This window comes from Salarias fasciatus, chromosome 13, assembly GCF_902148845.1.
Source record: "Salarias fasciatus chromosome 13, fSalaFa1.1, whole genome shotgun sequence".
In the NCBI taxonomy this organism is placed as follows: Eukaryota; Metazoa; Chordata; class Actinopteri; order Blenniiformes; family Blenniidae; genus Salarias; species Salarias fasciatus.
The window spans coordinates 15,047,877-15,072,807 of record NC_043757.1 but is presented as its reverse complement, the minus strand read 5'-3'; the positions used below and the strand labels follow the sequence as shown (position 1 = coordinate 15,072,807).

The 24,931-nt window shown below is 41.9% G+C and overlaps 1 protein-coding gene across 2 annotated transcripts; it reads right to left on the bottom strand.

Annotated features, from left to right (window-relative positions):
• Nucleotides 1–708: 708 nt before the first annotated feature.
• psme4a (proteasome activator subunit 4a) lies at nt 709–23,630 on the bottom strand. Of its 2 annotated transcripts, none has more exons than XM_030106033.1 (47): nt 22,963–23,630; nt 21,720–21,860; nt 21,369–21,485; nt 18,484–18,528; nt 17,299–17,448; nt 16,444–16,507; nt 16,278–16,352; nt 15,793–15,915; nt 15,608–15,700; nt 13,922–14,187; nt 13,601–13,787; nt 13,389–13,478; nt 13,234–13,298; nt 12,869–13,019; nt 12,627–12,725; nt 12,445–12,514; nt 12,262–12,329; nt 11,951–12,166; nt 10,485–10,642; nt 10,259–10,354; nt 10,023–10,078; nt 9,844–9,900; nt 9,694–9,749; nt 9,397–9,495; nt 9,182–9,244; nt 9,006–9,101; nt 8,734–8,865; nt 8,429–8,638; nt 7,890–8,026; nt 7,720–7,773; nt 7,496–7,625; nt 7,297–7,378; nt 7,045–7,198; nt 6,867–6,936; nt 6,649–6,774; nt 6,420–6,572; nt 6,100–6,204; nt 5,908–5,999; nt 5,674–5,805; nt 5,369–5,577; nt 4,979–5,064; nt 4,704–4,832; nt 4,315–4,470; nt 2,648–2,810; nt 2,159–2,292; nt 1,935–2,075; nt 709–1,797 (listed from the first exon to the last, which is right to left on the bottom strand). In XM_030106033.1, the coding sequence occupies exons 1-46, from the start codon at nt 23,157–23,159 to the stop codon at nt 1,941–1,943; spliced, it is 5,487 nt and encodes a 1,828-aa protein (XP_029961893.1). In that variant the 5' UTR covers nt 23,160–23,630; the 3' UTR covers nt 709–1,797; nt 1,935–1,940. The 2 variants fall into 2 exon arrangements, with proteins under 2 accessions (XP_029961893.1, XP_029961891.1); XM_030106031.1 differs by having other exon boundaries at nt 709–1,782.
• Nucleotides 23,631–24,931: the final 1,301 nt, after the last annotated feature.

Sequence of the window (24,931 nt, the reverse complement as noted above, 5' to 3'; positions counted from 1 at the left end):
CTTTCAAAGTTTTTCTGTGCTCTTCTATTACCATTCGTATTATCCATCTCTTTTATTTGTCCTCAATTTTTCTCCTGTGGCCACGTCCAGGAAGGTTGGCTACAGTCCCATGAATCTTGAATTTCTGAATAACATGTGCAACTGTGGTCACAGGAACATCAAACTGCTCGGAGATGGTCTTATAGCCTTTAGCTTTAACATGCTTGTCTAATCTCCTGAGACATCTCTTTCCCTTGGTTCCTCTGGTTCATGTTGAGTGTGGAACACTTCATGTGACTGCCTGTGAGCCACTGACTGATTACAAGATTGCAGATGCCTGTGATGCTAATTCGTGGACACACCTTGGATTGACATGTCTCTTTGGTCAAATCATTTTCAGTCTTTTCTAGGGGTACCATCTTTTTTTGTCCAGGCCTGTTTCTTGATTTTCTTTTCTTTCAATAATTCTGTTGAAGCATGGTTGAAAAGCAATGTCTGACTTTCATGAGTTAAATTTCACAGAACTTTCTTTTTATTACTTTTGTGAGATTCAAGTTGCCATGATGTGCTTCTGAGTGTTCACGTCCCCCGAAAAGTCTGAATTTAATGAAATATGCGTCAAAATATTAACTTTTTCTATTTATTATACTCCATTTTAAAATCTCACAAAATTTACTTTAGTGTTGTGAAATGAATTATAGAAGAAAAAACACTCAAATGTTTTGTTACAAAGAGTTTATTGTTTCTGTGAATAAGCAAACGGTAATCTAAAAAAAAAAAAAAATCACTGCAGTTTTGGCACTACACTATATGCATGTGAGGTACTAAATGCTTCAAAGATTAAACTGGTTTTCAAGTTATCAGGGCAAAACGTATCGCAAATGCAAATCAAACCGATTCCGTTTCATCTTAATGGATTTTGAGAACGGGTCAAATGTTCAGGGAAAGAGATCAGATTTATCGTTTTATTTTTTTTTTTCCTTGCACCAAAACACATGACGGGATGATCTAACTTTGGTCAGGACCTCGCAACAAACGCACCACACAGCACAGGGAGAGTGCAAGCTCCTCGCTGCTTTCTTTGCAAAGAGTAGATGAGACCAGGATCCACTGCTAAAATCACTTAATCGCAGCATTAATTTCTAAGAGAAAAAAAAAAATTTAAATAAAACTTAGCGCTTCATAAAAGTAAATAAATAAACATGTTTGTGCGTATTTGCTATGATATGATACATGCATACGATGACGCATAATCATATATAGATCAAACAGCCACACAAACATCGCGTGTTGCAAAACTGAGCCGAAACTTAGAGTTCATGTTCAGCAGTTACTTCACTGCGGCATGAAACAGACGCTTCACTATTGGAAGATAGCGAAGAGTGTGTCCTTTGCTGGACATCAGGTTGGCTCAGAGCTGATGCTTGGGATATAATCCTGAGAAATGTGTGGGACACCGGCAGATGTCGTCAAGCATCCCAAAAACCGCACACGCATACACACACGCGCACACACACACACACACCTGTGTACATGTACACATACACACCACAAAAGAGGGGGAGAAAAATCTGTACAATAATGTTACAAACTGCAGGTCATCCATCCCTGCAATGATTGAACCTTAAATATTAAGTATAGTAGAAATGCAAATGAACTAAATACATAAATACACAATCCTTTTGTGTGTCACAACGTAGTTCCTTTGCGTGTCACTCTTCCACGCTGGGCTGTGGGGATGCTGCGTCTTTCATCAACCACCAATTAGGGTCTCCTTCCCCAGTGCAGGCTGGTGTCGGTAGTCTGGAGATTGTGAATCACAAATAAACACAAATTCAACTGTGTGGTTCATGTTGATACTTGACCCTCTAAATCCCCTGAGCTGCATTGTTCAGTGATAATAATGGCGGTGAACATCAAGCTGAATGTGTTGTAAAAAAAAGAAAAAGCTTTACCAGGTTTTAGGCGTAGTAACAGGGAGAGACCAGCAGGTCAGTGAGGACGAGCAGCTGGTCGTCTGTGAACTGCTGCTTGTGCTGCTGCCAGTTGTCATGGTGAGTCCGGCGGAAGTTGGACAGCGTTTTCTTGACAGTCATCTGAGAGGAGACGCGACAGGGATTGCAGCCACTTCGAGGGACGCGCGGCACTCTGACGCGTTTGAGGAGGCGATTACACAAACCTCGATGGGCTGCGTGTCGTTGAGGTGAGCGCTCAGGTCCATTAACAGCTGGGGCATCCAGGTGGGCACGTCATAGGGGCTGGAGAGGATGCAAGCGCTCAGCCCCAGAACTCCAGCATGGCGGCGCACCAGGTCTACGCACGCAGATGATGCACAAGGGAACGCAACACAACGTGACCGAAGGGCATGTACAGTTCCATATATGTGAGCGCAGGGCTGTCCGATATGGATCAAAAACTCTTATCTTGATTATTTTTTCTCAGAAAGATGATATACAATATAAAGTACAAAAAAGCTCAAAAAGTTTGACCACTAATGCAATTATGGGTCAAAGTCACTAATAAATTGAAACTCTGACACTCATATTAACCACCAGCAACCACTTCTATTCAAAAGATATAGGATATAAACAATACTGTATTTTTTAATATAGAATTTTAGAATAATGTTGATATATCAAATCTTTTTTACATCTAAGCTACTGCTTACCAGCAGAGGGAATGGTGTCCACCGTGGAGCCGAGCTCCCTCTTCCTCTTCTTCGGCAGGCGCGTCTTGCACAGAGCCTCAAAGTGCGCCTGCATGGGAGCGTCCATGGACAGGAAATTGCACTGGAGGAAACCACTCAGCGTGGTGGCAGCCATTTCTCGCACCTAAAAACAAAATGACACAGTAAAGATAGGAGTCACATGCAGTTCTATTTTCACACATTGAAGTCCAAAAAGATGAAAGTTCTCAGAGAGAAAAGAACTGCAGGATGTCAACAGACAACTCAAAGTTGGCGCAAAGCTCAAACACACGATATTTTTAGGCAATAAGACTTCCTTTCACAAAAGACAAAGGAATGAGTGGAGTTCAAAAGGATGTGGGAAGGGAGATCAAACCTCACCACACAGCTAATTGCAACCTATTTATAAGGTTGGAAATTAATCATAGCTGAGCTAGACCAGGCCTCTACCTCCACTCTGTAGTTTGACATAGTAAAGTATCTTCTACAGTACTGTTGCCTTTAAAATACTTAAAAAGTAGGAAGCTTAGTCCCTAAACCATTACAAATGAGTGAAAACATGAATTTTATGTTTACAGTTGTGAAGAAATATCCTGACAGCTTTTGTAAGTTACTGATGTATTTGAACGGCCAGGGCAGAGTCCATCTCAACAGCACGTTGAATCAAATGTAAAAATTTATTGGGCTTGTGCTTCACACAACCCAGTCACACCACGAAAAGGAAGAATTAAAAACCAGCAGGTAAAATTGCCACAGAAGAACTTGGATGTGCAAACCTGCACAAAGCATTACTGATTTGCTGTAAATTCAAAAATTCCCTTCATTCAATAACCAAAAATTCACAAGTCAGATTATTTATACTATTATCCGAATTTAAACAAAGTTATTGGTATTTAAAAATGTATAAGTCAGTGAAACTCTGCTACAATAAATATGGTCACAGTTTAAAAACAAAAAACAAAAAAACAACTGAAACCAGTATTGAACAGTTTGTTCTGTATTATCATTCCAGTGCTTTGTCAAGGTTGCTTGTTGCTCTGTAATGTCTGCATGCAGGTTTTTCCACCTGGATGGAAACAGCAGTGAGCAGCGGCCTGAGAAAGTATGTGTGGCCATTCTTTATAATAATGTGACTTATATACACACATATTTATGCACTTGTCTTCCTGAAAGTGTGAGGAAATGAGGCCTACTGAGCAGATCTGTGAGTGCTCCTCGGAGGACAGGCATTTTAAGCTAAGCAGTGCGATACAGGTAGAGGCCTATAAATCAGGTCGAGGTTACTTTAAGATGCCATACAAAGAACGGCTACTTCCATCCCCCACTTCTTTGTCTCCACTCCATCCCCTCTCCCTCTCCTCCTCCTTCAATCTGAACGATATCTCCATGGCAACAGATTACTGCAGTCTGTGGTTTCCATAGCAACAGCTCGAGGAGTGGAGAGGGGAGGGGAGGGGGGGCGCGAGGAGGAGAGTGCTGAATCACTACAGTGAAGCTGTAAGACACCAACAGTCCCCTGGCAGTGGAAAATAGGCAAGTACTAACCAGCAGCCTGGTGTGAATATGATCGAGGGTTTTCTAGATCTTTAGATCTCCGTGTTCTGAAAGATTCTGAAGTTAAGCAGCTGTGTCTGAATAGTGATTCTTACCTCAAGCTGTTCGTCCTCCAGCAATCTGATGACCAGTGATCGGACATCAGTCACTAACTTCCGGTCACTCATGAATGTGAACAGGTTGTAAAACACCATAATCTGGAGGTACGTCAGCACGGTGTAGCGAGCATGCCAGGAGCTGCTGCCAGCAATCTGTGACAAACAAAGAGAGGTCCAGTCCACATCAGTGAATCAGTAGCATGTTATTCGGAAGACGAAGAGTGTGTGTTTTGCTTCTGAATGGCTTGAATGATTACATAATGTCGAAGAATAATTTAAGAATTGTGTCTAACTTTCTCTCTGTTACGCACCGATCTGTGAAAAGGCAAAGTCATTAGTGCTTCCGGTGAGAAGTGGAATAGCAGCAGCAGCGCTCTATGACTCACCTCCTGCAGAGCACTGAGGACCATGGGAATCTGTTCACTGTAGAGGAGTTCTTGGGACATCAGAGACAGGCAGGTCTTGGCGTCTCTCTTCAGCTCGTCGTAGCTGTCGTCATTCTCCACTGGGGCGATCTGAAACCGAGTTCAGACACAAGGCAGAGGACAGGCAGGTCATTTTATTGCAGATATTGTATTTTTTTTTTTTTTTTTAAAAAAGGGAACTATTGGAGGAGATCCAAAATGATTAAGGCCATAAGACAAATAAGGGAGAGTGTCACCTTGAAGAGCAGAGGAAGCAAACGCAGTTGTTCTGGGACAGCGGTGGAGAAGGAGCGACCGGCACTCGCAATCAGCCACTTCAGCACTGCGTTTCAAGACAGAATAAAAACATTTTTAACGTTATTTCACCACTGATTTCACCACTATGTGTATTTCTCCAAAATCCTCCACAGGTTATAATGGCTACAAAATTCCAAAACTTCCAGAATGCTTGGGAAAAAAAAGATGAGTTATACATTCACAACCCAGCCATTCCAGTGGTCTCGAAGACTCGCACAGATGAAGCGTCCAATCAGAGACAGAGTTCCATATAAATCTAATCACTCCTTGATGTTCCCACTATTTGCACGATAAAGCATTACGAATGGCTACATACAAACATAACTCACCTGTTTTGAGTAACTTGATGGCTTGTGTCCTCTCGTCCTGCTCTCCCACCTCGTTCTCCTCGACCACGTGGTTCTGGATCTCCTCGTCGCCTTCCGTCAGAGGCTTCAGCTGGACCAGAATTCGCTCGATGAAGTCGGAGATGCGTGGCGAGGTGGTCGGCTGAGTGTACGGCAAGCTGACGTCGATCATGAAGATGTACGTGAGCACGCTGTGAGGAGAGGACACGGCGATGAGAATATCATAGGATAAGAAAAGTTTCAGAACGAACAGACGGCTTATTCAAGTTCCCCATAAAGGGTCTTACCTGCCGATACGTTCCCGTACGTTCTTGTAGACCTGTGTGAGTTTGGGCTCCAGGTACTGCAGCAGCCTGTGGAGGAGCTCTGGTACTCGCCACTCCTGTTGAGCAAGGCCTCCTTGCAGCACATACAGACGACTGGGAAGGGGAAAAAAACAAACAAAAAAACCACACAATCATTACAGATCCTTAGTTTTAACAGCAATGTTTACTTAAGTTCAAACTTAGCAAGGTGCTCACCATGCATCGACAAACGAGCCTCCCTCTCCATTCACCGGAGACTCCATCAACATCTCAAACAACCAGTGAAGCTTGCGCGGGTCTCTGCTTTCCTGTGGAAGCCAAAAAAAAAAAAAAAAACCTCGTGAAGGATTAGAATGAGTGACACAAGTGTAAAATACAATGATTAACACTCATCCAAAAGGGGCTTACACAGGCTGTGGCGATGCAGGTGCCCCAGTCGGCATACGTTTCTATTGTGATGTTTGACAGGGCCGTATGGAGCAAAGGACACAACAACTGCCAAAGGTTTTCCACCTGTCAGACAGTGAGTGTTTACAGTATGAAACATGCATTACGACAACAAAAGTAATTCACTGTATGTATTGTATGACAGAAAATATACAGCAGAATCAAAGACTGGTATTATCACATGAGTAAATGATTTTATACAAGTCAGATAAAAGATTTCTAACTGTAAATCCAAGAAAAATGATCAAAATGTACTTCTTTCACACTAATTCTGTCCGTACCTTCGAGTAACTCCAGTGCTTGCAGCCTCGGATCAGTCCGGAGATGATCTCTGCCACACAGCGCTGCTTACTCTCATGAGAGTCTGCCACCAGGCGCTCCATATGCGGCCGCATGAGCGGCAGAAAGGCATCGCTGAAGTTACGGAACAATCCCTACAACAGCAGGAAGATGGGGATGAGTTGCACTTCAGTGTGCTTCAATCCATTTGTTTGTGTCAGGAACTCTCACCTTGAACAAACAGAATCTGCGAGGGCTGAACTTGTCCTTCCCCTTGCGATCTTCCAGAGACAGAAACTCGATGAACTGGTTGATGAACACAGGGTCCGAAAAATGGTCGAAGATGATCTGTTCCCGCTGTTTGGAGGGCATAAAAAATAATTTTAAAAGAAGTCATCAACATAATGACTGCACATGTTACACTGTTTTTTGTGTTTTTGTGCGCCGACCTCAGTCATCTCCTCTCTGGTCAGGTTCTGTTTGGGTTGCTCTTCCAGTGGCGCGTACATCAATAATTTTCTGAAAACAAGAAGGAAAGGATTAATGAACATCGTAAGAGATTCTTTTTTAAACATTAAGTCGATGAAAACCGAAGGTGTCTGATTGAACTGAATGTAAAGTGTGAACCTTGGCCAGCAGTAGTATCCCCAGTGAGTCTTCTCCACGAACACACAGTGGTCCCAGTCCTGCTGAGTGCGCGGCAGGTTGCTGCTGTTGTACTGGAGCCACTGGTTGTCTGGACGGTCCCCTGCTACAATCCCACTTGGCTCCTTTATTTTGTCTATCAATCATGGACACAGATATTTGTTGTGATTACAAAAGAAAAAAAAACTATAATGTCCACACCATGTTCTAAAGTTGGAATCATATGCTGCTTACAAAGCTCAGATGGGCTGACAGGGACTTTCTTATGCTGTCTCTTGATCTGTTTCATGATCCCTGCCACGGCTGATATTGCCACCTAGTGGAGGAAAAAAATAATATTTCAGGAAAAAAAAAATTCCAGCGATAAAGCTGGAATACGTGCAGGTGCTGCTGGAGGATCACAGCATCGTGTAGGTGAGGGTGTGTGCTGCACCTTTCGGACGTAGAGGGAATCGTGGTTGAGGCTCTTCACAAAGAACGTTACAGCAGGAGGTGGGAGTTGGTGATCGTCTCTCAGCAGCAAAGACAGGAAGCCAATGGCAATGTGCTCAAACTTCCAAGGCCTGCGGCGTCAAACAAAACAAGCATCCACGAATCAATGTCTACAAGAGTTTATGGAATATGCGACATTAAGAGGAAAACAATTATTCAACCTACAAGTTCCTGTTGCCAAGGGAGTCCAGAAGATCAGCAATGAGCTGCTTGTATTTCCTACAAAAATGAGAAACATGAGCTCAATAACGACTGTGTAGCAAACAAAACAGTTTTTCAGGACGATTATGTCTCAAAGAGACAAGCTGTGATCTGCTTTGTCTTGTAAAACTTACTCAACAGATTCAGAGTTCTTCAGGTCCTTCTTTTTCGAACCATCCTCCTCTTCTTCCTCTGAAGGAACCGGCTCCGCAGGAACAGGCTTTTCAGCAATCATGAGTTGTTTGGCAACAGCACAGCACTCATCGGGGATCTAAAGAGAAGGACGAAGGCAAAACATGGTATCAGAGACAATTTATCAATACTTCTATTGGGACAGAATTTAAAAACCAGAGGGAAAGCTGTGCAAGATTTAGTTTGATAGAAACCAAATAAGTTCCGGTTTTAATAATAAAATAAGTGATGACCTGTATTGACAGCAAAGGGTTTTATTCAATGATTGATGAAAAATTTATTTCTCTATACTCATCTCTAATATTTTTTACAGCTTTCATCTTCATCCATTGAAATAAAACCTCATTTTATAGACATGGGCTAAGATAACAGTCAAAACTTTCCTACAATTTTAAGAAATATAAGTTATTGAGCTTTGATTACAGGAAGCAGCAAACTTATCGGTCCATTGTGAGAAAGGGCTTCTTGTGGTTAAACTTACTGAGAAGTCGATGCCGATGGTCTCATATTGCCGATGAATTTTGTCTGCGAGGTCATCGAAGAGCCGCACAATGGAGGGCTTCTCCAGAGACATGGCTGAACTAAGGCCAGAGCGCACGATGGCAGGCCACGTCAGAGCAATGCACTCCCAGTCATGCAGATTTGCCAGGCACACTCCGTTGTGATTCCCCAGGAGGCAGTACAAGGCACCCTGGAGACAAGAAGACACGCTCATGAAGATCCTCCACATTATGGACGTACAAGGGTGACTGTTGAGCGGTGTCTCTGGTTCAGATGGGCTCATACTTTGAACTGCTGCTGAGTGACGCTGCTGTTGTCCGGGTTGAGAAACTCCAGGACGTGGGGGATGAGATCTCTGCAGCAGAAATTGTAGGTTCCCAGTGCAGTGAACAACACATTCTGAGCTTTGCTGCGTACCTGGGAAGTAAAAAAACAAACAAATAACACATCAAAAATATAATCTAAATTGAGACTTTTTTTTTTTTTTTTTTTAAGCAATACAGTAAAATCTAAAACCAGCAAATGTTCAGCTTACAGTATCAATGCGAATAACTCACCTGACTGTAGGTGCTTGTAGAGAGCCTCAGCAGATCTCTCATGAGCTCCTGGTGAATGCTCCTGTACTGACATCCTTCCACTGTCAACTTGCGCAACTGAAAAAAAAACAAAACAAATTAATAAATGCCGAAATGCTGTAAGAACCGAAAATATAGTTCTGTCACTACAGTCTCACCTCGTGCTGCAGCATGACTCTGTCGATTAGCAGAGCCCTGATGTGCTGCTTCCTGCCATGGAGCTGGGAAACAACAAAGCATAACAAACATTTAACTCCTGGCTGGTAAATCAGAACTGCGTCACTGATGCAATTCAAGCTCTGATGGGGACGAGGAATCATCTTAACCCTCCTATAGAGCAACATCAGCACTGAGGAAAATGAGAATAGCTCACTCTGTTCTCCATTGATTTCTTCACAAGGTTGAAGCTCTTCCAGCGGGAGTCAAACTCGTGCTTGTGAGAGCCTTTGAAGTGCAGAAGATCGCTGATGATCTGAAACAGAATCGCAGACAGAAATATTGATGAAAGTTTGACGGTACGATCGACCTGGCAACGCTGTATGGGTTAACTCAAGGTGGCGGACGGGATAACCTCTGCCCACACGTTTTCCCACACAGCGCTTTACAACGTAAACATCCACCACAGCAAACTTTTGAAAAGATTTCATCGATAGCTTCACTGCATGCACACCTTTATGATGGAGAAGAGAGACTTGGTGTCATCTTCGGAGTGCTCCAGGATATAATCTGCATGAGGAGAGAGAAAAAAAAAACACATGCTATAAATACACAGGCAGCAATTTGCGTGGCCGTGACAGAGTGTAAATGAATGAGAACATACGCAGCAGCTGTCTCATCACATGACAGATCGCATCTCTGTAGTTTTCCCTGGACTCATCTACAGGGTGGAGACAAATGAGTGTAAATGAACAGATTCTACTTTTTTTTTTTTTTTTTAATAGAAGAACCACCTCCGCAAACAAGATCATCAATATCCAATAATCAATTTAGTGAGCTTACTGTAATCCATTCCTGTGTAGAGGGTGGTTTCGTCAAGATTCACCATGCTGTGAACACTGGAGAAAAAAAGCAAACATTTAGGGGAACCTGAATTCAAAGGTAAATGAAAACAGTGAAATTATAATTCTAAAAAACTCATATCAGCCTTTTCTTAAGCCAAGTATCTTAATAGAATAATATTTTCCCTCTCTCTTTGGTTCCTAAGAACAATTTCTAATAAGAACGCAGTTGCTCACAGTTTAGGGATGGGTTCTCCTTTCAGGGGAGGCATGAGGCTCCCAGCACCGAGGAGGCAGTGCTGAATGATGGTGAGGCTCTGCAAGACATCATCTCTGGAAAAAAAACAAATATGTATGCATGTAAACGAAACAGTCTCAAACAAAACAAGGAGGACGGGCCCAGTCTGCCATTTGACTCTGGCAGATGTCAGGATGCATCTCCTCTCATTTCAGATTCGCTCACCTGCTCATGTCCTGATCTCCTTGTGCAAATCTCTGAAGGCGCTGCAGCTCGGGCTGGAGGATCAGATCCAGTAAGTAAAAAGCAAATGAGATCTCCTCGGTGCTGGGAACGTGCCAACGGATGTCCAAATTCCACAAGTCACCAGGCCGGCCCCAGTCCTGTTCGAACCAACATGAAAACAATTTCACATGCAGTCTGGTTTAGTGCCCTGCCATTTGTGGAAAGACAGATAAAAATGTCAATTTTATATTTGCCAGTTTACCACAAATCAACAACTTATAATGGATTTTGAAAATTAAGGAAGTAAGAAGAGACTCAGATGTTTTTCAGATTCACAGAGACTGTTTTGTTTATTTGAAGGTGAATCATAGGACTGTGTATTGAAAACGTTATTAACTTTAATTATCAATTGATAAAATTAATCTGCAGCAGACTTTATCATTGCAAACGGAAACCAAAAGGACCGATCAGTTTTCATCTGTGGTTCTGGACACAGTATCCCTCAACCAAGCTATCTATTACTTATCCCTCTGTCAAGGAGTCCTAATGGGATAAAAAGAGATTTCATTCATTTGTGGTCCTCTGGGTTTTTAATCCTATTTCTATATTATGTTATGTTTTTATTGTTATTTTATTCTGATTTTATCTTTTATTTATCTCTTTTTTATTGTGTAATGTTGAATCTGTTGTCTGTGCAGCACTTTGGAAACTGTCTTTAGTTGTTAAAATGTGCTATATAAATAAATTTGGATTTAAAAAATGTCTTCAGAGTAAAGTATACTAATATAATCAAACGTGATCACAGTGGAAGCAACAGAGAGTTGCTTCTGACTAGCACGTCAAAAGAAATCGGATCTCACATCTCCTCTTCTTCAAAACAGCCATCAAAAAACTTGTAATGAGCTTTTCATGTTCTTATTCCTTTTAAAAGGAAAAAAGGATTTACTGGGTTATTGTGAAATAATCCTTAGCTCAACCACACTTGTTCACGGAGTCCCAGAGAAAGGCCAACTTTGTTTGATACACTTGCAAAAAAAACAACTTAAATCCAAATCATTCTGCAGTTAAGGAACTTATGGTATTGTCTGCGTCTTGAGGCTGCTGAAAACAGGGGATGCAAGAAAAAAAAAAGACTAATATTGTGCAAAACAAGGTTTTTCAAAGGTGACTCAGGTGAAACAAACAAGCATCAGCAGCTCCCTGATTTATGTGGTTAGAGGGTAAATGCCAGAACTAGGAGTGTATTTATGGCTTTGAAACACTCTTTTCACCTCACTGGCCTGAAAGAGTGTTCTTTAATAGTAACTTCATCTATAAGGCACTTTTTTTAAACATTCTTGAACACAGAACGATATCATAACCAAATTACGAAACCATATTGAATAATAAACCAAAACAATGGATCAAAAAATAGAATAAAGGAAGACAGTAAGCGAGGAAAATATCCTATGGATTGATGGCAGTACCTTGATGGGTAGGTAGTCGCTGATGGGTTGGTGGAAGCCTCCGGGCACGCTGCAGTACTCGGTGGGGTAGATGAGCGCAGTGGAGCGAAGGACGTGGTGCAGCAAGTTGCAGGCTAGTGTGTATCCCTGTTTACACTTCAAGTGGAGCGTCAACTGCAGAATCTGCACCAGGTCGGAGCGGTAGGGCAGGATCTTGTCGCCATCAACTCGAGACACCTGAGGCAGACATGGCCAGAGGGTCGCCGCATTAAATTATTGACAAGAGGAGGTCGTAAGCACGAAAGGCACAAGTTTTAGAAGATCTGATCGACCTCGGAGAGCAGCTGGAGATTCCACAGCAACTCCTTGTCAAGCTCCTCCTCATTCAACACTTCCTCATCTGTTTTAGAAAAAGAGTGTGGCAGACAGATCATGAATATTCATGGGGAAAAAACATGAGCCATGCATGTGGGACACTCTTCTTTTGTGTCCATTCCTGCGTGGTTATTACTTACTGACGGCAATTTGGTTTATGGCGTTGCAGCAGTGCGGCACAAACATCTTGAGCGACTCTGCAGGGTGACACTGAGGGGGGAAAAAAAAAAAAAAAAAAACGCAGCGAGGATGAAGACGGTGAACTAAAAAAAGCTACAAGAACTTCAGCTGCTCACACAAAGTCAGTGTGGATGAGATTCACCTTAGCGGTAGCTCTGCACATGTCCGCCACCATTCTCCCAGAAACGCGTGTCTCAAAGATGTTGGTCGTCGCAAAGTTAAACACCTTTTCCAGAGCCACCTTCGAAACATTCAAACAATGTTATTAATGCATCAACCACATGCATCAAGCATATACAGTATACATGTATGCACACGTTTGTTTACATACTGTTTAGATTGCATAGTGCGATAGTTTAATTTCACTATGACAACAGTGTTCACCTTGAAAATGTCCAACGAGCACTGTGTGAGGATGGTGCTGAAGGTTGAAGACAGTCCGAGCTCAACGAGACTCTCCAGATGAGTCATTTTCTCGGTTTCTGTTTCCTCTCGCGTTTGCTCCAGTGTGCTGCTGTCGATGAGAGCGAAGCATCTGTGCAAGAGTGGAAAAAAAAAGTAAAAGTTATATGCAAGTGTGGCTCAATAATATACTTGTTTCGCATTTTTTCCAAGTAAATATTTGTTAGAAACCTCAGGCAATGAACTCGGCTACTACAAATGCAGTTTGTTTTTCCAGCTGTCTCATTTTAAAGTAGGCCCTTCTTTGTCTTATGATTGAAAAAAAAAAAAACTGCACACACACACACCTGTCCATGAACTGCAGTACAAAGTCTTCAAACTCAGCTGAGGCAGAGCACAATTCTCTTTCCACCTAAAAGTGAAACGATACATTTAAAAAAAAAAAATTGGCTGACGGATTTAATTGAAATCTGAATTGATGATCAAAGTAAAAGTTTTTCACCTCTGTCAAATCGGTTCTGTCGTGTAGGGCAGACGAGCAGTCCACCAAAGGCACAAGAGTCACAAACGTAGCGATGAACTGGAATGTGATCTGTAGGGACGCAAAAGCGATGTTTACACCAAGAATCGACAAGTTCAACTCAAAACAAGGTTGCTGTAAATACGATTAAAAATCCAGCAGGGCTATAAAGACGAAAACAGAATTAATCGCACCATGCATTTGCTGAAGTCATTGGGGTCGACGCCTGGCAGCGCCCTCATAAGCAGGGGCAGCATGTGAGTGGGCCCCTCGGGAAAGTGCTGCCCACCTGACACGAGGCTCCGTGCCACGCCGATCATGCAGCTCAGAGTGGCTGTGAGCTGGTGGGGCTCGGTTAGCGTCTCCAGAGCAGGGTATGTTCTGTGGTAGACAGAGAGAACAATCGGGCCATTGTCTTCATTTCAAAGCATGACCTTGTCTCTAATCTGAACCAGATACTGAAAACTGGAGCTGAAGCTTGAATCCTGCAATCGAATGATTCAGTTGAAACTTACTTCTCCAGCACGGGAGGAATGACCAACTCGGGCCTCATGAGAGCGAGGTTCTGCAGGGCCTGGGCCGCGTCGAGGCTGCCTGTCTTGCTGAACATGGCCAGCAGAACCGGCTGCATCATGCTTTCGACAAAGGCCGTGATGTCCTCCTCTGTGAGCTTGTGAGTGTCTGGGATGGGCGTCAGCCACGTGGGCTTCCTGTAGCGCTCCCGGTGCAGCCGCCGAACCACGCTGGCTGGGAGACGCTGCAGCAGCTTCATGAGCTTCATCTGGGCGCGAGGACAAAGGGAAAGACAGTCAGATGTATGACAAAGAGGTGACACACACCTGGAAACTGTGCTCTGGATAAACAGAGGAATCTCGACTGGCGTTTGGATCCTCAACAGACACGGAGAACATGATGGAAAAATAAACAGAAGACAACACACTGTAAACACAGTTTGATGTATTTGTGCTGGAAGCACTTTTGTAAACTTCACTAAACTTTCTGAATGTAGTTTGATCATAAGAAAAAGAACACATTTACTGCAGATGCTTGTTCATGTTCACTCATCATCACCCCACTTCGTCATTCACTCAGCTGACGCGCAAAAACTGTTTACGAGTAATAACACACCGTCTAACCAAGTGAGCGCTTCATTTGTAACCATGTAACGGCATCAGACACACACAAACTCGGTTTGCAACTGAAACTAAAGCTTTGTATACGAGGACACGGTGCTGCTGGTGATGCTTCGTATCTACCAGAGGTGGATCCTCAAAACAGAAAGGCATGTGGCCTGCATGCCAGGGACTTTTAATAGCCTCGCCACCGACTGACTCACATGGCCCGCCGCTTTTTTCAGAACTTGATACGGATGTAAATGTGGACAGCCAACACGTTTGTCAGAGCTTCCTAGAAAATGATCTTGACATTGTAAATGCTGAGTCGGTGTGCCGCAGTTCGTGGCGTCAATATGATGCTGGAATCACAGCAGGAACAAGCTGGGCGAAAGAGGAATCAGTGGAACCACTGATCAGTGGAAGCAGTCAAAAAAAACATGACTCAGGAGTTCCTGTTTCCTGTAACTTTCCAACATTATGGACCTTTGACACTTACAGGAAATATCTTGATACTGATACTTCATACAATCTTGAGGAGATAAATATTATCAGCCAGTAATAATGAAGACAGAATAAAGGAGACATCATGCTGACAGAGCTTTACAGACCCTTAAAAAGGCTTTTGGTAGGGTCTGATGTGAAGACAAAAGCCGGAGCGGTTATAGTTGTTTTGTCTGCGTGTCACTGAATTTGAGTTTTAATAGGAAGCCATCAGCTATAAAAACTTAATGACACAGCGATATCTTTGTGTAGCAGTGACAAAGTTTAATTACATTTGAAATAATGCGTGATGACAGCTGGGAGGGGAAATTGCCCATGTTGCCAACAATGTTGAAACAAAGTGAATCAAACTACTCCCACTCAGTTCTGATGAATTATATTTTTACCTTTAACTTCAATCTTTGCAGACAGAAATATTCAACACAGGAGAAAAACCCAGGCTTTAAAAATGGATCACTGAAGCTTTTAAGACATTTATATTTCTCTCTATTAAGCCAAAGGATGTTTTTGTCTGTAACTGCTAAATGTGTGAAATTAACCAATTTCAGAAGTACAGTCATCCCCAAAAAGAAAGCAGTGACTCACCAACCAGCGGCCATGGTTTGACGGGTGGAAGAAGGATGTAATGCTGTTGAAAAGGCCACTGAGCTGTGCTTGAGCTTGCTTGCTGGGTCCTCCCTTAATATGGAAAAATATACATAAACATGTTTTTATTTTTTCCCCCTGATTTCAATAAATGTTCATGAAAGATGTGTGATCAATGAACTAACCAGAAGGGAAGACACCCAAAGCACCACATGGCTGATGTCGTAGGCATTGGTGATGTACCGGGGGACCATCATCTGACTGGTCCCAACCGGGAGATTCAGACTCCTCAGGATCCTGGTGAAAATCTTGAGAAAGAAACATCAGAGGTTTGAATATCTTGCAAGGTCACGTTTGGTCAACAGAGTGCTGTTGCTGGCTTAGTAACGTCACACGAGGGGGTCACTCAGTGGAAATGTGGATATGGTTCAGGACACATTGCCTCAGCAGCAGAGAACAAACTCAACAGACACATCTGATAGCTTGTTTCTCGCACAAGAAGTGAAGACCATGAAATATAATCCATGTAGACACGTGGGAGCACGAGCCACCAGCTTCAAAACAAACAAGTGATTGTGTAATGCAGTGGTTCTCAGCCTGGGATCCCGGACCACCTTAAGTTTTTAACCGTGTGGCAGCTGGTGAAAGCTGCAAGAAGAGGGCGACAAACCTTGGGTATATAGGGGTCCCAGTCAATGTAACCAATGTTGTCATTAGCCAAGCGAGCAAAGAGGTTGACCAGATGCTGCAGAGATGTAGGAAAACAAGTTAAAGGGAGACAGCAGAGATACTGACCGCTGCCTATCAGAAACATTTCATGACGCAGGTGTACTCACGAGTTCCCAGCTGGGAAGGTTTTGTACAGACATCCATAAACTGATGAACTCCTCAAACCACAACCTACGAGACGAAAACATGGTTAAAAAAAAGGACAAAATGGCATATAGTACAGAAGTACAGGATTAAGATTTGGGTTGTTTGTATGTAGTTCTTGGTATTTGTTGACATCGTGGGGGAATTCCACATATCTGCCCAGGAAAACATGCAGCTATCGAAAGCTGTTTGGTTTATCTACTTGACATTCTAGATGACCCATGCTTTAGGAGAATTTTGGATCTCATCAGAAGACAGCTCTAACACAAGTACCCGAAACTTTGAAAGATTTTATATTGGGGGAAAAAAAAATCAATATCTTCACATTTAAAATAAACTAATTTTGCTCTAAATGTTATATTTAGCTTAGATTTCTTACTGTTGGTGATTAACAAACTTGTTTCAGCTTAGTTCAAATATTGCACTGATTAATGACTTTCCAAAACTCTACCTAAGGGTGATGATTCAAGAGACAAAATAGGGTCATAAATAGAAAAAAAATGTGTTTTATATCTGAAACAAACAAGATTTTATACACTGTGCTTTTTTTTTTCTTGTGACCCGGCTGGCCATCCAGTCGGGTTTAGACCACTCGTTTCAAAATCTCCCTCTGGGTTTCAGCCCCTTGCATATTCACATCAGCACTTCTTCCATCATGCCTGCCAACTTTGACTGGTATTCATGACGTCTGTATCGTTGCCCTTTACCTTTGTGCTGCACTGACACAAGGTCACTCACAGTGATACCAGGCGATTGCTAAACTGTTTCGGACGAGAACACTCTCTTTGTTATTTGGGAGAGGACCAAAAGTAGCTTACTTAAACCCTTTGTGGTGCAGCTCTGGAGGCAGGGTTGTTGGGAGAAAGAGTTCAAAGTAGCTGATGGCTCGCTGCATGGTGACGTCAAACGGACAAAGCAGTGGCCTCCACTCATCCAGCATCTCCTGAGTAGCAGACTCTGAAAAGTACCTGTTTAGAGAAGCAGAATAACAGCGAGAGTTTTATGTTTGAAATGTAGCCAATGAACGAAGCTGACACCAATGTCAAGATACAAACAAGTATATGTATGGACATCTGAACCAGAACAGCAGCTTAGAGGAGAAGATGGACAAGCCTCTTAGGTCACTTTCAAATCACCTTGTCAGACACCTGAACCTGACAATCGGACGTCAAAGACAAGCAATCAGGCGAAACTAATGACAGCTCCACTCATAGGTTCAATGTTAAGAACAAACCATCATGCAAACTTCGACTCATCTAGTCTTAATTCAGAATGTTTGTGTGACAGTTATGATCAATATTTACATACATGTATAGCTTCTTAGAAATATCTGTATGTAAAGAATAATGTCTGTTTAGCCACTCTTATTAACTACATAAACACAATGGAGTGAAACAGCCGACAAAAGGAAACAGTGGGTGGACATCTAATGTCCCAACAGAAATGGACGATTCCACCTGGCACACTTTCAGCAGTTTGGGAAAAGCCATGCTTCCAATGCGCTCGGAGGCTCACGGGGGGATTTTCACTGTCCATTTTATGCTTGTGTAAACCCTACAGGTTATTTTAGTTCACTTCTGTTCCTCGGGGATTTCGAGGTCCACTTGAGCTCTTGGTGGGTGACAAACCTACACTTTCGACCGAGGCGACTGCCCTTCTGCTCCACTGCTGATCACAAATCACTCTCCCTTCTCACAGCAACAGGAAACTCCCTCACAAGACAGAATTAGATGAGATAATAGGATTATCTGCCTAAGTGCAAACTGACGGGCGAGTCTGCCTAATATATCTGCTGTGGTGCACCCAGTCAGGGCGCTGCTCTGTGGTGATGAATGACTTCAGTGAGCACTAACCGGAGGGTCAGTTTATCCATAACCTCTGGATCAAGTTGAGCAATGTAATATGGGCTGGATAAACCTCGTGATTTCTCAGATTTATAATAGATACTTAAATTACAAGATGAGATGAATCATTAACAGACAGGTGTAATAACATGTACTTACGGTCTGCAGCTTTTCACAAGTGTTTTCAACACACTTTCCACAGAACTAGAAAAGAAAAAAAAAGAGAGAAAACCACAATGTGGTTAGTAATCTGTCACTAGAGTGATGACGTTAGTTACAGCTGAACAGCCCAACACACTTACACATCTTTGATCACATGCATCCTGAAACACTGTAAGAAATCTGAGAAGAGCACTGCGAAGAACAATGTTTACAGACTCATTTATAGAAAATGAAGGTGCCATAAAACTGCAATAAGAACCTGGAGAAAACAAAAATAGTATTTATGTGTGGCTTATTGTATTGTGCTACACACACTAAAATGTTGACTGCTTTTCAAAACATAACCCTCACATAGAATATCACAGGCTGAAAATGGCATTAGAGGTGGTGTTGGCTTTGCTCCTAATAATAAAACATCTTATGCATCGCAAAACGCCGTGACATGATTATGGTCATATATAGACTGCAAATGCAGGACTTTGGTCACATAAGAGCGTTGAAAGCTTGAGACCAATATAACCACAGCTTTGGACCTCCCTGCTCACAATCCCCCTCTGGTCTGCTCACATGCAAGCTCAAGCCATGCCTGGTTGGATCTGCTCTGCCAATCCCACCCGACAACTTTTTTTTTTTTTTGTACCTCAACATCTTTCAAGTCCTCACACAGCTGACACACTCTGCATGTGTGACTCCAAACAACAGTACAAGTATTGGGTAACACTGACACTCTGCCAGCCAAACGGCTACTATCTGACCGCACGGGTCAAGCCCAGTGTTTAATACCATAAGCTCACAAAACACAGGCCACAGACCAGGGTCACACACATGCAAAACCCAAAGGCAGTAAGAACCAGCCAAATGGAGGGTCGTCCCTCCGTGAGCAAAGCACAGCTTTTGGGGGAGGGAACCCCAGGCGAAACTAGATGACCTTTGTATATGTGTTAAGATGAACCGTCACGTTCACCCCATTACATTCCGGGGGGCGGGGGGGTTAAACGTGGCGAGCACTAGGGTTCTTGGGTGACTCCTAAATATGCTGTTTGGAGAAGCAGGAAAGGCCGAGTTCAAAGCGAAATTAGGGGGTCACAAGCAACAGCAAGAACCAAGATAACTGTAGAGTGAATATGGAAATACCAACAATAGTGGGCCTATGGATAAATATGTGAACATTAAATAATATATTGGAACATTGACATGTATGCAACTGGTAATACTTGCTCCTGTAGTGCCACTGTGTAATGTAATATTGATGAAGTACACAAGACATGACATAAGGGAATCACAGAAAAGGATATAAAAAAAAATCTACACGGTCTGTTCTAAATATTTTGGCTGATATGAGGAATATATGAAAAAAATTGTTAGCTGCAGTGCGACAGTCTCCAATATGAGTGAAATGTTAACATTGATCAGGACTCGACTATTCTTCTGTCACAAGCTGCATGTGGGGTGTCCAGTTTGGTTTGCACATGCAATGTATGTTTAAATATATAGAAAAACAAAACAAAAAGTGCCTCAAAAGATGAATTCAAAGGAAATAAAACACAAAAAGAAATATTGTCCTTACCACCTCTGAACCAATTTTAGCATTATGAGTTTAGAGGATGAACGAGGCCGTGGAGAACTGAATGTAAAAGGAGACAAAGGCATAAAGAACACATTCAGCACACGACAGAGTGCCAATCATTCCAAATATGAACACACTACGCAGCAACTTCTACAATCAATAAGGTAATCGGTGGATTCCTCATTTGTGCGCGAGTATGGCTTTTGTCGTTTTGAGAGAGGTGAGCTGGGATTCAAAGCAGCTTGTTTTCATCGGCTGGGATGAAAAAGTGATGCGCTCACAGGGCGGTCTGTGATAAACAGACAATGTTCCCATAGCACCATAAAAGAGCACCTCGCACTGCTCGCTAAGAACTTCACAGAGGATTGCACAGGGTGTTGCATAAGATACACAAACATTTAATCTTCTCTGCAAAACCATGCACGCATCATTTGGATTTAGTCTTTGTAAAAATTACTACTACAAAAGTGCAAACATTCTTACTAATCAGGCAAATTCCAGATAACTATATAATTTAATTATACTACTAAATATTATGACCTAAAAAGATCTTTTGACACTTGACCTAAAGCAGTGTATTTATCTCTCAAATACTAGGCACAATGGTTTAAGAGTGGTTGCAAATGAAACTGTCAAAGCACGATGTGAAAAATATATATTCAACTCATTTTTCCAAAACAAGACAAATTCTCATTATATGAATGAAATCATGAAATCAATCAGTAAAGTTGTAGAATCTTGAAAAGAAACACTAACTTAGATGTGTGCAGCTGGAGAATATTCAAATGCATACATTAACATGGCTTCTTAGGGCTCAGTTACAGTCCTGACACATGCTGTCTGTCAATAGTCTACAAACACAGCAGAGAGGAGGAAAACATCGACAGAGGGTGAAGTTGCTGTCGTATTTTGAACAGCTACAACCCACATAACGAGAGAAAACAACCGCCATGTGGAGTATTTTTCAAATGGTCAATTTCACAAATCTTTAAAAAAAACAAAAAAAACAAAAAGGAGTTAAAAGACAAGCTAAATTCTTTTCAGTCCACACAGCTGGTCAGTCGCGGGTTGTAATGGACACACCAAGGTTGAAAAGTTGCAGATAAAGGTCGACACAGACACCACCGTCAGATGGTCGACATGTGTGGCAGGAGGCGCTCTATAAGTTTCGATCAACCGGCATGGAGTAAATGCTATAAGGATTGACATACTTTGTAATTAATTAAATCAATAAATGTGTGCTCTTCATTCTGTAATGATAATTATAATCTCATTTTGAACAAATTAGGTGCATGAGTAGAGAGAGGAAGCCTACTTGGGAAACCAGTTCAGACCCAGATGCTCCGTCTTGGAGAACAGAATCCTGTCGTGTAGCTCGTACAGCGGTCTCCACGGCAACTCAAGGTCCTCCCTTGAAAGTAGTTCTCTCTTCCTGTTGAGAAAATGAGACATCCAAATATATCAACAACAAAAAAAAAAGTAAAAATAAAAAAACACTAGCATGTCATAAAATACACCCCAGCACAACTAACAAATTTACACACACGCATCATTTATACTGGGTACATAACTTTCGGAGGGAGAAAAAAACTAAGTACGCCTGAAATATCTCTTTATGGCACATTCGAATGTGTTGTAAAGTGAAGGAGATAAGAGCCATTCTTACTTGAGGAGGTTGATAAGAAGCCGAGCGAGGCCCTGCATCATGCTGATCTCCAGCTTGGGGATCGTCACTAGCTCGTACAGCAACTTGATGAAGAGCACATGGTCTTCTTTGCTGAATTTCCGTCCATACAGCCTCATGTACCTAGACGAGATAAAAAGATTCATGGACAATTGTCCTGGATTCTATTGGTGGATGTTGGTTGCTTCCTCGTCCACTTGGTCCATGTGTTGAAGGTGTGTGAGTGAAAAGGTGAAAGTAACAAAAACAGAAAGGTCCTTTGGGATGAATGATGTATTAAAATGTAAGTTAAGTGTCTTACTATATTCTACAACACTAACAAACTTAAACAATCAAATCTTTGGTAAGAAAATAGTATTGTTAAAATGACACAACCCAGAATGATAAATCTGTTAAGATTCGTTCACACTCACACATAAAATTACACACATTGTCGGAAAGAATGCCAGAATCCCAACAATACGAATCTGGGTCAACCCTACTGTGAACTTCCATCTGTGATCCGGCACTGCTGTAGAGAGTAATACTCCACCCTTAATGACTGACAAGGATTAAACAGAACCTATCAACAAAGTACAACAAAATCAAGCAGTGCCGTGAGAAATAATCCACAGGTATGATGACCAGACCTTTGGAGCTTTAATGTGACATCTCAAAGAAAAATACAAATAGACACAAAAGTTATTAAGTCATCGTAATAAAGTAATATGAAGTATGGCTTGAGCAATAAAGATTACCAGTGATGATCAAACAGAACAAAAACAAAAAATCAATCTGATTTTGTTTTTCAAAGACAACAATCTGCATGTGTAACTGTTGGGTCTGCGAAATTAAGAAATTTGGAGTTGTCATCTGACTTGCTCCTTAAATAGAAAAGCGGAACACAAACATAACAGTAGTGGCAGTGACCTGCCACAGAGCTGCACGGCCTGGGTCAGGTTGTGTATCAAACACTCCGATTATGAAACCCATTTCTAATCGGACACACAGGGTTGGTTTCTACACAAATTACAGGCATAAAAGAAAAAAAATCACGAGGTTACAGAGCCGGTATAAGAAAATCAGCAATTCTTTTAAGACAAAACAGTTCATATATACAAAGTAAACACAATTTTGAGAGGTGATGTTACACGTGGGATTAAATAAAGCACGAAGCTGGGGGAAAAGGGATTAAGCAAAAAACGGCGAATGTTACGCTGGGAAACGAATGATTTGAGTTACTTACGTGGAAAGTTTCCTGGTCCAAAACAGGACGCCGGGCCATAGCTCCCTAAGCTGGACAGCTCGGCCCAAGTTACCTTTTATTTTACTCAAAATATCATTGGACTCCTCATCTAGTTTGTCCGCGTATGGCAGAAGTTTGTTGTATACGATGTCTTTCTGAGGAACAAAATCCAAAGTGGCAGACTGTGTGCTCTTCATGTTCCAGATTCCAGCCGGCTAGCTTCAATGAGCTAGCACTTCTTCACTTCTGGCTCCCGGTGCACGTTGCTCTGCTGCCCGGCTAAAGTAACGGAGAAACCTCCGGCTAACTGGTGCCGCTGACGAATAATCAGCCTGTGACGGCCCACAAAGACACCAAGTTATCTGATTCACAAGTTGATGACACGCTAGCTAGCCATCTAGCTAAAGTTGAATTAGCTTCCTTTATCAGAAAACAACAACGCTGCCGATATCATCTTTCAAAAATATTAAGGCAAACCGAAAAAAAAAAAAAAACAAAAACACGACTTTCTCCCCTTAAACCACCTCGGCACTGTATTCTTGTCTTTCGGCTAACGCAATCCTGAAATCCTGCTAACGGTCTAGCTAAAGTTAGCTCTGTACTACAAAAGCACTGTCATATCCCAAGGACTGACAACGTCGACTGATTCATCCAACTACAGCAGAGGAGACTGCAGACGACACCCAGCTACCAGCTACACAACAAGGGCGTCACGTCCGCTGGCCGCGGGGGGAACCACATCTCCCAGCATGCACCGCGGCCGCCCGGCTTTTTATAACCATTCAAACAGGATGAGTGGAAATCCACTTAAGAACTCTGTCCTGCTGTGGCTTCTTTCTACACGTTCAAAATAAACACTCAAAAACTATTTGTTGTGTTGTGAAGGCTTCACAGAAGCATCTATGAGAGTTTATGTTTAGTGAACAGACTGCAACACAGAGGATTACACAAAAACACTTATGAAACAGTGAAGTGACATAATAAATACATGGGTGAGTCCAGAGCCCCAGATTTGACATCTAGGACTATACTGTAAATTGTGGTCGCAATCAAATAATATAATAAAGTGTTACTTTATTAATCCTAAACTGGGAAATTCCAGAATATAGTAATCGGCCACAAAATGCTAGTTCAAGACCACAAAATATTAATTTGAGATGACAAAATACTAATTCCAGGGCCCCAAATTATTAATTTGTGGCCAAAAAATAGTATTTAGTGGACATAAAATATACATTTGTGGGCACAATTTAAAGTTTCAATTTCAGCTGTCATGTTTTGGGCTCTGTAGGTGCACAAGAAAGTAATATGAATTAATAAGTCAATGGAAAAATACAAATATAAATTTGATAAAGGACGTGTCACTGTGCCCACTCTAAGTGTAATATTTGACAGACTTGGAATGTTGTGAAACCGAAATTAAATAACAATTATCAATCAAAATTCCAAAAAAAAGTATCAGACCACGGTTGGCTTTGAAAGTTATGAAATCATGATAACGCATTTAATACATAAACACAAAGTCTGTTGTCTAATAAGTCAGATCATGGTGACACAGCACTTTAGAGTTTTTATAACTACAAGTTTTTTTTTAATAACTTTCCTCATTTGACCTTTTCAGGAGATTAAAAAGTATTTGTAATAAAGGGTATTTATTTTTAAAACACAGCAATTTATGACACACCACTGCTACTACAACAACAACTACTACAACAACAACACCATCACTACTATTCATTCATTCACGCATCCATTCGTTTATTCATTCATTCATTCATCCATTCATCCAGCCCACTGTTGCTATTGATTTGGTGTGACTGCCACCCTGCGGTTTAACGGAGAAATTTGTTTTTTGATCTTTGATTAGGAAGTCCCACTCTGATCTTATCTCTAAATACTCAAATGTATTTTCTTTCTCCCTCTTTTTTTAAATGCCTTGTTTCAAGGCCTAAATTTGTAATCGTTTAAC

Excerpts from the sequence above, each read along its gene's own strand:
- psme4a (XM_030106033.1), bottom strand. The coding sequence starts at position 23,159 with ATGAAGAGCACACAGTCTGCCACTTTGGATTTTGTTCCTCAGAAAGAC. Across the intron at positions 13,299-13,388 it reads ACAGAACCGATTTGACAGAG|GTGGAAAGAGAATTGTGCTC; the intron begins GTGAAAAACTTT and ends TTTCACTTTTAG. Across the intron at positions 6,937-7,044 it reads GGATACTACTGCTGGCCAAG|AAAATTATTGATGTACGCGC; the intron begins GTTCACACTTTA and ends TCTTGTTTTCAG.